Genomic DNA, 13,450 nt, shown 5'->3' with positions numbered 1-13,450 from the left:
ACAAGTAAAAAATACCAAACACGAAGACTCGCGGAGAAGAGCGAATCAGTCTCATACAGGACCGGGCCGATCTCCTGAAAGAGGCGGAGCCACAAAAACCTCCAGGTTTGGACACCGGGCAAGCAACGCCTGAAACCACGGCTGGGCCGACCACCATGGGGCCAAGAGGACTACTCGCCCCTGGTAAATCTCCAAGTGAGCCAGGGCCTGGAGCAACAGCTGAACCGAGGGAAAGAGGTACTGGAACCCCCACCTCGACCAGTTCTGCCGAAAAGCATCGATCCCGACTGCAAGGTAGTCGGGGAAGAGCGCCACATATACTGAAAGACGCCTCGACCACACCGACGCGAAAAGGTCCACCTCCTGGCACCCGAACGTCTGGTAGAGCCAACTGAATGATTCAGCGTCGACCGTCCATTCCGCAGATAGGGGAACAAACCAGGGCAGGCCATCCGCCAGGACGTTGGACACCCCCGGACGTGAACCGCCAGGAGAGCCAAACCCTGAGAACTCCGCAGACAAGTTACCCGAAGCAACCAACCCCAAAGAGTCAAGGACCACATCGAATTTCCTCGGTTCAGGCAATGAACCACCGGGGAGCAGTTCGAATGGAGCCAGATCGTCGATCTGCGGGCAACCCAAACCTTCTAAAGCGCAAACCACGCCGCCACAAACTCCCGCACCGTGCTGTGGATCCAACGGAAGGACGAAACCCCCCTCCCCAACCGGCCTGGTGAGCACTGGTCACAAAGCCCCAGCTGAGAGACGACGTGTCAGTGAACACATCGAGCAAGGGCTCGGGAAGGCGCCAAGGCACAGAACCCCGAAAAACCCAAAGAGGAAGCCGGCGACGCAGCAGCCGACACAAGACCCCTGGGGGACGAACCCAGCGATCGCGAGAGAGGCAGAAGAGACATCCCCGAAGGAACCAGAACAGCCGACGAAACCAAACCCGACCCTGCGGGTAGACCAACATCGCACAGTTCAGGCTCCTGCACAGACCCTCGAGCAAATGCCTGGTGACCCGGGAGCCTCCCAGAAACAAGAACAGGCAGGACCGCATCTGAAGGAGAGACGACGGGGGAAGAGACAAGGAAGCGGTCCGATAGTCCCACACAGGACCCAGCCTGGGAGAGAACCTGATGGGACTTCCTCCAGTTCACCAGGAACCCAAACCCGGTGAGCTGGGAAAGCACCAAATCCCTGGCGAGCAGACACACGGACCGACTGGGAGCCCAAACCAGCCAGTCGTCGAGGTAAGCCAACACCCGAACACCTAACAGACGCAGACAGGCCACAACGACCCGGTATGGCGCGTGAACACGCGAGATGCCAGATTCAACCCGAATGGAAGACAACGAAAGCGGTAACTCTGACACCCCGCACCAAACCAAGCCAGTCCTGGAACACCAGATGAATAGGGACATGCCAATACGCGTCCTTGAGGTCCAGGGACACCATCCAAGCGCCCGGCTCCAACAGAAGCCGGACCTGGGACAGAGTGGTCATCCGAAACGAGAGGCAAGAAGCCCAAGGGTTCAGACGGGTCAAGTCCAGAATGAACTGCAGGTCCGCACAGTCCCGTTTCGGAACTGGGAACAGGCAGGAAACCCACCTGAAATACATCGTTGTTTCGACCACGCCCAAGCGCACCCACTCCAAGATGACCTGACCGAGCACAGGAGAGAAAGCCTGCCCCATCAGCCCCGAACTCCCCAAAGGAGGAGGAGCCACCCAATGCCACCGCAGGCCGAGAGAAACGACCCAAAAAGTCCACAAATCGTGAGACCAGGCGTGAGCGAACAGAGCAAGCCTCCCCCCCATCGCCCCATTAATGGGGCAAACCGCGAAAGGGTCGCTGCCCCTTACAAGAACCCGACCTGCGTGCAGAGCGAATACCACGCTGACCAGGCACAGGCGGGACCGCAGGCGGGACCGCAGGCGGCACCGGCACCGAACCCGACACCTGTGCTTGGGATCATAAAGGAAGATAACCCTGTTACCTTCAGTCTTGGTGGCCTGGTGTTTGGTTAATGTTCCTGGGTTTCATCATTACTTTGATGTCTTTACTCTCAGCCAGCTGTCTCGCCTCTGCCATAGTACCTGCCACTGCTACTCCTCCCTAGTGAATCCCTTGCTTCTTCTCCATGGTTAGCATCTGGGAGCCACACGAGACTCCTCCAGAAACTCGGTGTTGAATGTAATGAAATGCCTCCTTTTGGATCAGCCACAGTGGTTCTCTCTCTCCCTTCCAGGTCATCGGTTGGTGGTTGGGGCTTTTACATCTGTTCCAGAACTGACTGAGTGGGTTGGGCCTCTGGGCTTCACTGGTGGTAGTGGTTTGGTGCTAACAAATTCAAGCTACAGTAATTTCGAGTGACAATTGCTTGCTAACAACAAAGTGTACAGAGTTCATTTAAAAAATTTTGATTCGTCTGTTCTTTTGAAACCAGCAGTAGTCCGTATTGGTGCATTAATATTTTGGATGCTTTTCCGGTGGGGTGGCAGAGTGCCATGCACTCATTGCTTCTATGAAGGAAAGACAGGTTCTGGCTCTGGTCCTCAAAAGGCCAAACAGAACTCCGTGCCTGAGGTAACCTAGTACCATAGTTCGAGCAATCTCGGCAAAATAGCTTCAGGGAGCCAGAAGGGTTCATCCAGAAAGAGGCAATTCATTACATTCAAGTTTGTATTTTTTTTACCCAGATTTTTTAGTTTTACATTTGTATTTGTATGGTGTTCAATAACTTATTAATTAGTTTTATAACTTTTATGTCTTGATAACAAGGAAACTGCACATTTACTTGGTTTTCTTGAACTTACTTTAACAGCAACATGAAACTGAGACCGTTTGTTAAATTCTTCAATGTGGCTGATGTGGATCCTCTCGGTACATGCAAGAAGAATCTCCCCCAAACAGACACCCAAGCTATTGCGTAGAGTTGGGCAGCCGTTACACAACAGGGTCACTAATATGCAAGGAATAGAGATGTACTTGTATAGTATTTTTAGTTAATGGCTTCGATATTGAACTTAAAACTAAGGCATTGATTATAGATGAAATGCTCTTTTCTGAGCGTGTCAATCAGTTGCTCACCTTAGGCAATATCTCACTTCTCACAGGACACTAGACTCCAACTTAAGAGTGTGACTTTCCAATGCAATTAGAAAGTAAGGGAAATCCTGGGGAATTCTTAATCTAGCCCAGAATGACCATGAGCAGATACATCATGCATTTAAAAATCTAATCAAAGCAATACAGTGGAACCTTGGTTTTCGAATGCCCGATTTAAATTTATTTGGTTCTCGAGGTCAATTTCTTAGAAAAATTTGACTCGATACTCGAAGTTTGCTTCGGTGCTCGAGTTTGTCGATACACGTATGGGCTGACTGAGCACATGGAGGGCTTCAGTTTACCAGTGTCCCACCTAGTGACGAGCGCCCTTGAATTCTTTGTGAAGAATTTAATTGTTTTTGTGCTTTTTTTATTTTTTGAGGTCTCACTACAGACAAGTGTTAAAATGTAGGGAAACACAAGTGTCTATAGACAGATTCTTAGTAAGACAAGCAAGAAGTGAGCCACAACCAGGTCCAAGTGGTATGCCCGCAGAACGTAAGAGAGAGTACCCCAGAAATGTCATCACTGCTGTTATAATGGAAGGGGGACTTCCCTTCCAAACACTAACACCTTTCCTCCTCCCGCCTTCCTCACTGTCTGCCATACACCAACAGTAGTCTTCAATAAAGACAAGGTACCTATGAGTATTATTCTGTATAAAATTTATTTTTTAGTTAATATTTTTATGGGTGTGGTACGGATTAATTCAATTTACATTATTTCTTATGAGAAAATTTGTTTCGGTTTTCAAATCGTCTCTGGGAACCAATTACATTCGAAAACTGACGTACGATTGTGCTGTACACGTATTTTAAATCAAACAAACAACTACTACTACCAAACAGCCAATAACTTGCTGCTTGCCGATGTCACCCAACACCAGACAGCAGTACTTGTAGTGAAAACAGTATACCAGCTAACTTGTCTTACTTTTATCTCAATCACCCGAAAAAGTAAAGGTACTGTACAAAAAAGGCTGGAAGGCTCCCCAGTTTTATAGCTCAGGGAGATAATTCAATGGCCCTTCCAAAAAACCAGGGTTGAATGTAATGAAACGCCATTTTCTGGGCGAGTCCCGGAGGCTCCCCGGAGCTTACTACGCTGATATGCTAATGTCAGACTTTGGCATCAGTCATGTGTATGGAGTTCTTATGGGCCTACCGGGGACCACGAGCCAGAACCTGGCCCCCCCTCTAGAGAGAGGCAAGGGGAGCAATGTACTATAGAAACCCCCCTGTGTGACTGGAAGCATTCTATGACTGCCATCGACCGGGTTAGGCACCCAGAAAGGTAGGCGTTCCAAAACAAACCCCTATTCAGGTGAAAATTGCAACCAAAAGCCGAACGAGTAGATAAAACTCCCAAAACAAAAACGAGCAAACTAGTATGACGTCACCCGTCGTCGCACCGCTGTCTGCACAGCTCCCCCCTTCCCGGGAGGGGGAAGGGGTAGCCCCAGACCCACCGCGTCGACGATCCACACCCTAGTTCTGAGGTTGGATGTCAAAACACGCGAAAAAAACGCCGACTGGGAGGGAGGGATGTCGGGAAGCCTCCAGGACTCACCCAGAAAATGGCGTTTCATTACATTCAACGCTGGTTTTCTAGGTGGAGCCTCTATGGCTCCCTGAAGCTAACTACCCACAGAGGAAAAGAATAGGGACTTACCCGGGAGGTGGTTGCTGCTCACTCCTCAACCCGAAGTCGAGACAACTGGCTGCATCTGCCGAACCAAAGCAACACAGGCCCAACTGGGCCCAGGAACGTTTACAAGGTAAAGAGCAACCAGGACCCTGTTCGACCGCCAAAATCCCTGTGCCCGAATGTCGGCCCAGGAGATATTGCCAAAGACGGCGGCAAGAGCCGTGAACTTGCGGACGTCATGGGCACGGGGATAGACCGTAGGCTGGCTAGCCTTAATAACCCTGCGGGCAAACTGGGAGACCCCGCACCTTCGAACCGGGAAGAAGGGAAACCGGATCAACCCAAAGCGTATCCATGGACACAGAAGCCGTGGGGCGCAAATAACAGCGGAGAGCTGCAACCGGACACAAAACATGATGCACCCCCGGCCTAACCAACCAAGCATCAACAACCCAAGGACCCCTCCGGAAAGCAGCAGTCTCATTCTTTGCCAGAAAAGAAGGAGAAGGCTGCAGACGAACAAACCGATCACCCTGACAGAAGAAGAGCATGAAGCTTACCTACCCGACCCCCAGAGGCCAATGCCAACAGGAAAAGAGCCTTTGAAAAACAATTTGAAACCGAAGGGGCCACAACAAAACGAGAAGAAAGAAAAGAGAGCACTCTGTCTAATGACCAGGATGGCTCAGGCGGTGCATGAGCAGGCCGGAGGTGAAACAACGCCCGAGACAGCTTGCGAAACAGCACAGACGTGACATCAATACCGAAAGCAAGCTGAAGCGGCTCCGCCAGCTCGCACTCAGGTAAACCCAGGCAGGGTACTGCTAACCGGCGCCCATAACTACCAAACAAACTGTCTAAAGCTTAACCCCCAGGGATGTGTACACTCACTGGGAGCAAGTAGGGGGCACCACCAAGTATTAGGGTGAGGCCAAATACCAGTGGCAAAAAGGGCAGAACCCTCCACCAAGGCAAAAACAAAAACAAAACCCCACAAGGGGACAACGTACCCCAAGGAACAGAGGTGACAGGTGATGCTGTGATAGGTGACAACAAGCTGTGCAGCACCCTGCACCCCTTACCACTGCGAAAACTGCCTCTTACCCTAAGGTAAACTAGGGAGACAAAACACCCAAGTACCCAAAGGGTGGCTGAAAAACCGAGCAGTTAAATGGACACACGGAGACAGACCCCGAGGAACTTGTGGAAGGTAACCCCAAGCTCCAAGGGCAGTACTTACAAGGCACCTAGGGAAGGGAACCTTAGGCGCATGCAGCCTGAATACTAAGGAATAACTCCTGGCTCTCGCACCCCTGGAGTACAGTCACCACACACAAGGCACAGCGCCACAAAAAGACTGGAGCCAGAGCACACAACCGACCCAATAGCATCAGTCTCAAAAACTGGGGTGTGGATCACCGGCGCGGTGGGTCTGGGGCTACCCCTTCCCCCTCCCGGGGAGGGGGGAGCTGCGCAGACAGTGGTGCGACGACGGGTGATGTCATACTAGTTTGCTCGTTTTTATTTGTGGAGTTCTATCTACTCGTTCGGCTTTTGGTTGCAATTTTCACCAGAATAGGGGGTTTGTTTTGGGATGCCTACCTTTCTGGGTGCCTAACCCAGTCGATGGCAGACATAGATTGCTTCCAATCACACGGGGGTTTCTATAGGCCATTGCTTCCCTTGCCTCTCTAAAAGGGGGGCCAGGTTCTGGCTCGTGGTCCCCGGTAGGCCCATAAGAACTCCATACACATGACTGATGCCAAAGTCTGACATTAGCATATCAGCCTAGTACGCTCCTGGGAGCCGTAGGGGTTTCCCCCAGAAAATCATAAGGTATCCATATTGGGATTTGTTATTACCTAAGTTAATCTGGAAATTAATTTCTGCTTGTCAATAAGTTAAAATTATAAACTCTTTCTGAACAACAAAAACTGAAAACAACATTTTTAAGTTACCAGTTATTAAAGCTTTGGGTACATCTTCCAGCAATAAACTTCTGATCCTGGTGACCACTTCTGCTACCAACAATCTCTTGGCATCTGGCAACAGCGTCTCTATTTCCTGTAAAGTACTTTTTATTTGCTTTTATGAAGATATATTGCAACACATTAATTTAAGGTAACCAGACGGCATATTTCTCACTCTTATAGGGAGGGGAAGTACCAAGAAAAATAATGAGAAATACAGTAAAGAAAGTTAGATATTAAATAGTAATTTATTTTAAATTTTATTTGTGCATTTACAGTATTATATAACTCACAATCCTGCATATAGCATCACAATCACACAAGTACCACCACACTTCAGCACTCTTACACAGCAGCAACCCACCACTTCACACAACCAGGTGTTAAATGCTCCTTAAGGATTTGTATACATTACAGGTATATGAGTATATTTGTATACGTTACAGGTACAGATCGCCATGAGATGCGATCTCATGGCGATCTAACCATCTGTAGCTTAAGTTCTTCACCGATGCAGTGGGCTATGGCAGAGTTCATTGCCAACTTCCCCATGCTGGCTAGGGATTGTGGCCTTCTTGCCTGTGGCTTGTGTATATCAAGTGGGAGTTTATGGCAGTTAGGATGGTGCTTCAGCACCATCCTAACTGCATGGCTCTTCAATCCAGCTTCACTCGAATTGTACTTTATTGGGCCAATCTCTCCCTTGCCTCACAAGGCACGGGAGAGATAGAATAGCCATATTTCTGGCCTATTAGGGTTAAATTTTAAATGCAGTCCACATTCCTAGGGTGTCTTGTACACATTCTCTCCCATTACCATCTAATTTCAATGGAACTGAATTTGCAAGATGTTTGATCATCCTTAGGTGGATCTCTTCGTTCAGGTTTGGAATCATCAGTTGCCTCTATGCCGCACCCTTTCTCGATTGCATTGCACTTTTAGTAATTGCTTTTCACTTTGACTGGAATCAGTACCTCTCTTTATGCCAATTGTTGTGTTTTTGTACCAGTTGCAATGACTTTTCTATTGTGTTTCCTTGTGCAGCTTCGTCTCAAGTACTACTTTTAGCCTTTTTTCAACATTGATAACCTTGCATTAATTAGAAGCCTACTTGGCCTCTGGATTGGGTTTGTCGTCACTTCAGTTTCTTGTGGCCCTCTAGCCTGGGGATTCCTTTTTCAAGGCAACTTTCTTGTTGGGCCTGGCTTGTGGTTCCAGCCAGGTGTGCATCATGCCTTTTGTCCTCTTACAGAGGGCACTACTGTACTTGCATGCTACTCATACTTCCCAAGCTATGGCTGTTTTTCCCAATTGCATTTCTTCGGTGTCTTGTCCTACCTCAAGTTATCTAAAGGGTGGTTCAGTTCAACTAGCCCTTGTATACCCACATACACATGATATGCACAAGTATGCTTTTACAATGTTCATTGCCAATATTTCTAAAGCTAATAATTGTGCTCATGGATTCTGTCAGTCTAACCGGGTGTCGACAGTTCATTGCCCATTAGATGTTTCCTGTCCTCGCAGGAAATGTGTGGCTCTTGTGAGTACAGTATTTCTAATTGAAGAGTTCCTCTTTCCCTGAGCCCTAGGTTTCCAGTTTTCTCACCCCACATATTGGAAGTATGCACCAGGGAGCTACTGAGAACCAGCCCAGAAATCAAGTGCTGAATATAATGAGATGCCCTTTTCTAAGCAACCTCGTTCCTATTACTCTCCACACCCACCTTTCTTTGCTTTTCTTCCCCATGGTAATTGGATGCATCTTGGTGGTAGCATGTGAGTGAGAAGGCAATCAAGGTGAACCCCTGGGTGACTGACCTGGTAGTGTGCTTGGGTACTAGTGCATGGTTTGGCAATATAAGCAAACTACTGCCTTCCTCGTTTCTATCTCTGCTCTCTTTAATCAGAATAAAGTACATAGTTTTACTTTGCCTGTACATTCTGGGCAGTTATACTTAGTTTTGGGATGGTCTCAGAGTTCCATGCTCCCTTTCCCTCTATGAGCACACCAGATCCTAGTTCTCATGTTCAGAAGGCCTGAACAAGTTTACAGGACTAGTAGCTTTGTGGATATCTCTATGATACCGGAGCCAAATGTACCGGGGAGATACTGAGGCTGGTCAAATTTTTTTTACATTACTTTCAATGCTTTCCAATTGATTGTGATATGAAATACAATCCTTTTCTGGCCTGGTGACCCCAAGAGTCATCATCCTTATCTTCACCTGAGTCATCATCTGGGGTTTGGGAATAACTGATATATAAAGTTCTCCTGTCTGCTCCTTATTATGAGTAGAAAATTTCCATTATACCACCACTATTTTTGTTTTACATCTTGTATTGAGCCATTTTTAATTCCATTTACCAGTACATCTCTTAACTCTTAGAGCTTTCTTACCTTGCTGATGTTACGAACAATTTTCTCATCAAGTAGCCTTATGAACAAGTTACATAAGATTTTCTGGATTGTTTCTTCCATGATGTCAAGGACTTCACTTCATCATTTGATGTTGCACAATTCTGTTGAAATATAACATACTTAGCATTTTATGAAGCAATGCAATACAGCATCACAGAAATTATCATCATTAATATCTCATTTCCCACTTAAAATGGAGTTAAGAGGCATGAGCTCAACAACAAATCTGAAAAGGGGTAAAAGATACCTCACCCATTCTATGTATCATATGAAACAAGCACAATTGCACTACAATATTGAATATTGTATGTAACTGCTCCATACAACCTGGTATAGTGTACTTACTGTAAGCTGTTGTTTAAATATTGTCAAATATCCATTCCATTCTTTCCACTGCACTTAATAGTCTCCCGAGACTGATGGATGCCTACTACTATTGACTAAGAGGCATACAGTATGTACAAAATTCAAATAGGGACTGTTGCACATGATAACAGTGAACTAAATTGTTCAATTGAAAATGCTTCTCAAAAAACCAAGCAACAAAAATTTCAGTTTGAATGTGCATTGAAATGTTTCTTTCTGGAAGGTCACTCAGTAGCTTCCTGAAGCTTGAACTAGTAGTAGCAGCTTTAGTAGCTTTTGAAGTAGCTTTAGCTTCCTGAAGCTTGAACTTATAAGCAGTAAAGCTTTGGAGAACACATAAGCTCTGTAAAACCCACAGTCATCTAATGGTGACCAGGAACAGAAGGTGGCCCTTTAATGAAACAGAGAAGAGCATAGAGACCAGAAATCCCACCAGAGAGTTAAAAGCATTACAAGCAACTGCTTAAAAACCTTGTAATCCTGACAATAAAATGGCAAACAATTGTTACAAGGCAAAATAACCTCCCAAAATGCTTGCCTGTCACCAGATGGCAGCCCAGATAACATGGGGTTACAGTCAGAAAGCCTCCCTGTTATTATTAATGAAATATTTTTTCTAATAGGGCACTGTACCTCCCTGTTCCATCCCAAAGGAAAGGATGGAACAGGGAGGTACAGTGTCCTATTAGAAAAAATGTTTCATTTCATTACTTTGAATGTTGGACATTCAAGAGATCCTCCTTTAGAGTTCCACGAAGTTAGCTCACCACAGAGCCTCATTAGAGAAAGGTGGTAACTCCAAAAAAGAAATGGTCAAAAAGGGAAACAGATTTGTTATTAAACAAATAGTGAAACTCAAACCAAACAAATCCCCAGGGTTGGACGAAGTGTTTGCCAGGGTGCTTAAAGAATGCAAAGAAGAGCTTTGTGAGCCACTGTCTACCATATTTAATAAATCACTAGAGTTAGGCAGTGTCAGAGTCGTGGAAGGTTGCTATATGATACCAATTTTTAAGAAAGGAGATAGATCATTTGCATCAAACTATCGGCCAATTAGCCTAACATCCTGTGTGGGAAAGTTACTTGAATCGATAATTGCAAATACAATTCGTGTTCATCTTGAAAAAAAAATTAATAAATGATTCACAACATGGTTTTACAAATGGACAATTAAATGTTTAACAAATTTGCTATCATTTTATTCCAGCATAATTGGGGCAGTTGAAAGTGGTAAGGATTGTGATATTGTGTACCTTGACTTAGCGAAGCTTTTGATACAGTGCCACATGAAAGACTGACTAAAAAGATAGAGGCTCATGGTATTGGGGGTGCTATATTAAGCTGGATTTGGGCATGGCTATACCAAAGGAAACAGAGAGTTAGTATAAATGAGGTTAAGTCAGAATGGGAAGATGTTGTAAATGGAGTTCCTCAAGGATCTGTCTCGGGACCTCTGTTATTTATAACATACATACATGACCATGTAATAATTTTTTTGCGACACTACTCACAGGTTGAGTATGGGGTGCATAATAAATTGGTCTCCTTCTTCGACAAAAACCGATCAAGTGTTTTTGCACACTTGCAAAAACCGATTATTTACAAATTGTACACTCAATGGACAAATTCACAAGGGTTGTGATGGGGTTCAGTGAACCTTTTGGGTCCATTAATTAAGCTAAGCCATTTACGCTATTTAATGGCTTTAGATTCAGGATTAATGGATTTAATGGATTTAGATTCAGGTTTGAGCAGCAATATTTGCAAATTTGCCAAAGATATAAAAATCGGGAGGGAAATAAACACGAAAAAGACTCACTATTACTTCAAGACGATCTAAATAGGATCTCTGTTGTTAAAACAACAACAGATCTCTGTTGTTGTTGTTGTAAGATTAGGGGGCAGCGACAGCACAGTGCCATATGCGGTCCATAGAATTGGTCTACCACTGTTTCGGACACCGGCGGTTCAGTAAACAAAATCAAGTTCGTTCACTAACAAGAATGTATTTGTTCGAACCTTTTCGTATATACATATGCACTGGTTTGTGTTCGCTGCGGTTCTCGTCTTCCAAGACACTATTATTACCAAAATGAGACAATAGAAGTTGATAAGTTAAGAAGGTGAATAAATAGCGCACTGGAATAGCGTAAATAACATTATTAGCGTAATGCTAAGCCATTAAATAGCGTAAATGGCTTAGCTTAATTAATGGACCCAAAAGGTTCACTGAACCCCATCACAACCCTTGTGAATTTGTCCATTGAGTGTACAATTTGTAAATAATCGGTTTTTGCAAGTGTTGTGCAAAAACACTTGATCGGTTTTTGTCGAAGAACGAGACTAATTTATTATGCACCCCATACTCAACCTGTGAGTAGTGGCACAAAAAAATGATTACATGGTCATAAACAGTCTTAATCAGACATCAGTATATATTTTTACATTATCATTTAAAACTAACTTAAATAAAATAACAACCAGTAAACAGACTACTTGCACTGCAACTTTTATAGCATTTAAATTATATTATTTAACATTGGAGGTTGGATTTTTTAATACAAAATAAATGTCAATGTTATTTTATATTACGGGTTAATAGTAGTGTTTATGCTTATGTGTTGCGTCTACACAGTTAATTCATTCATCACCTAAAAGAGAAATGTTGAGAAAACATACTTCTTGTTGTTCAGGAACTTCCTGTGCTTAAACGCGAACACTCCTTGAGGAACTGTGAGAGTGTGAGGTGCTTATCTGTTTTTCCTCGTAACGGTCCCAAAGTTTCCACAATGTTCCTGTTTCTCTTTATTGCCCTTCCGGCGACTCGACTTAAGCTTTTGTTCTGCAACCAGTTGGTAACGCAAGGTTACCAGAGACGCCTCACGGTATAGTAGTGGAATTAAAATATATAAAGTCAAGTTGTCCCTCACTGCCCTTCGATTCAGACGCTGGTGCCATCCTTGTACGTCATTGTTGGTCATCACCAGTCGTCTGAATGGTGAGTCTGAATCAACAGCGAAAGGGCCGACGCCCCTTACGAGAAACTAGCCGACGAGCAGAGCGAACATTGTGACGACTAGACAACGCCGGCTCCGAAGGAAGCGCCGGCTCAGAAACTGGCCCCAGTGGCCCACCATGACCGGAGAAACCCCAAGCCCTGGCACAACCCTTCCGAGAAGACCGAGACCAGCCACCCTGGAGAACTAACAAGTCCGACATAGGAAGACAACTAGACGATGCAGCCTGCAGAAACTGAGCGACAGCAGCCTCTGCAAACAGCAACGGACAAAAAGGAGAAAACTGAATAACCAGGGCCCAAGCGGATTCCAAGGAAAGAGTGAACACGGCCTGCGAGGCGAAAAGTAAAGAACAGACACCGGTTCTATATAATATATGAGAGTAAAGAACAGTAAATAACTCTGCTATTCAACAAATCTCTAGAGATTTGCTGAATAGCAGAGCTATGGGTAGTGCAAGAGCAGGGGGCAGCACTCTTATATATCATATATGGTATTTCATTAATGTCCCCAGCTTTGGTTTTAAGCGATTGAATTATGGATGTAATGTCTGTCGGGCTGACTGGTAATAGGAGTAGAGAGTTAGGATGTGAGATATGTAGTAACATGTGTCTGGGTCTCTGGGATTTTTCTTGCAAGGTTAGGACCAATTGTTGAAAAGAAGCTATTGAATTCAGTTGCAATTTCTAAGTCTGTTGCAAGTGTGTAACCATTTTTGCAGAGTTTTATCTGTCTGTTATGTGATTGTTGTTTAGACCCTAAGATGTTAGAGATGGCTTTCCATGTAATTTTCATATTTCCTTTTGCTTCTTTAAATCTATTCTCATAAAAGGAAGCTTTCGCTCTTATTATATTGGTAAGCATTGATGAATGTCTCTTAACTACTTCCTTTTTAACTAGGCCAATTCTATTT

The 13,450-nt window shown here is 45.0% G+C and overlaps 1 protein-coding gene across 3 annotated transcripts in view; it reads right to left on the bottom strand.

Moving 5' to 3' along the window:
- LOC123745659 (tRNA (32-2'-O)-methyltransferase regulator THADA) overlaps positions 1-11,493 on the bottom strand; it is a 49,832-nt gene extending 38,339 nt beyond the window's left edge. Inside the window, exons 1-4 of one of the 3 annotated variants that reach the window (XM_045726440.2) lie at positions 11,340-11,493; positions 9,134-9,255; positions 6,721-6,826; positions 2,824-2,969 (exon numbers count right to left, since the gene is read on the bottom strand). In XM_045726440.2, the coding sequence (XP_045582396.2) occupies positions 2,824-2,969; positions 6,721-6,826; positions 9,134-9,214 (333 nt within the window). In that variant the 5' untranslated portion in view covers positions 9,215-9,255; positions 11,340-11,493. Of the gene's footprint in view, positions 1-2,823; positions 2,970-6,720; positions 6,827-9,133; positions 9,256-11,031; positions 11,161-11,339 lie in introns of those variants that run through there. The other 2 variants (XM_069321844.1, XM_069321845.1) reach the window with 2 other exon arrangements.
- Positions 11,494-13,450: the final 1,957 nt, after the last annotated feature.

The sequence above is a fragment of the Procambarus clarkii genome, chromosome 10 (genome assembly GCF_040958095.1).
Source record: "Procambarus clarkii isolate CNS0578487 chromosome 10, FALCON_Pclarkii_2.0, whole genome shotgun sequence".
NCBI classification, from domain to species: Eukaryota; Metazoa; Arthropoda; class Malacostraca; order Decapoda; family Cambaridae; genus Procambarus; species Procambarus clarkii.
This window is presented reverse-complemented; position numbering and strand designations above follow the sequence as displayed.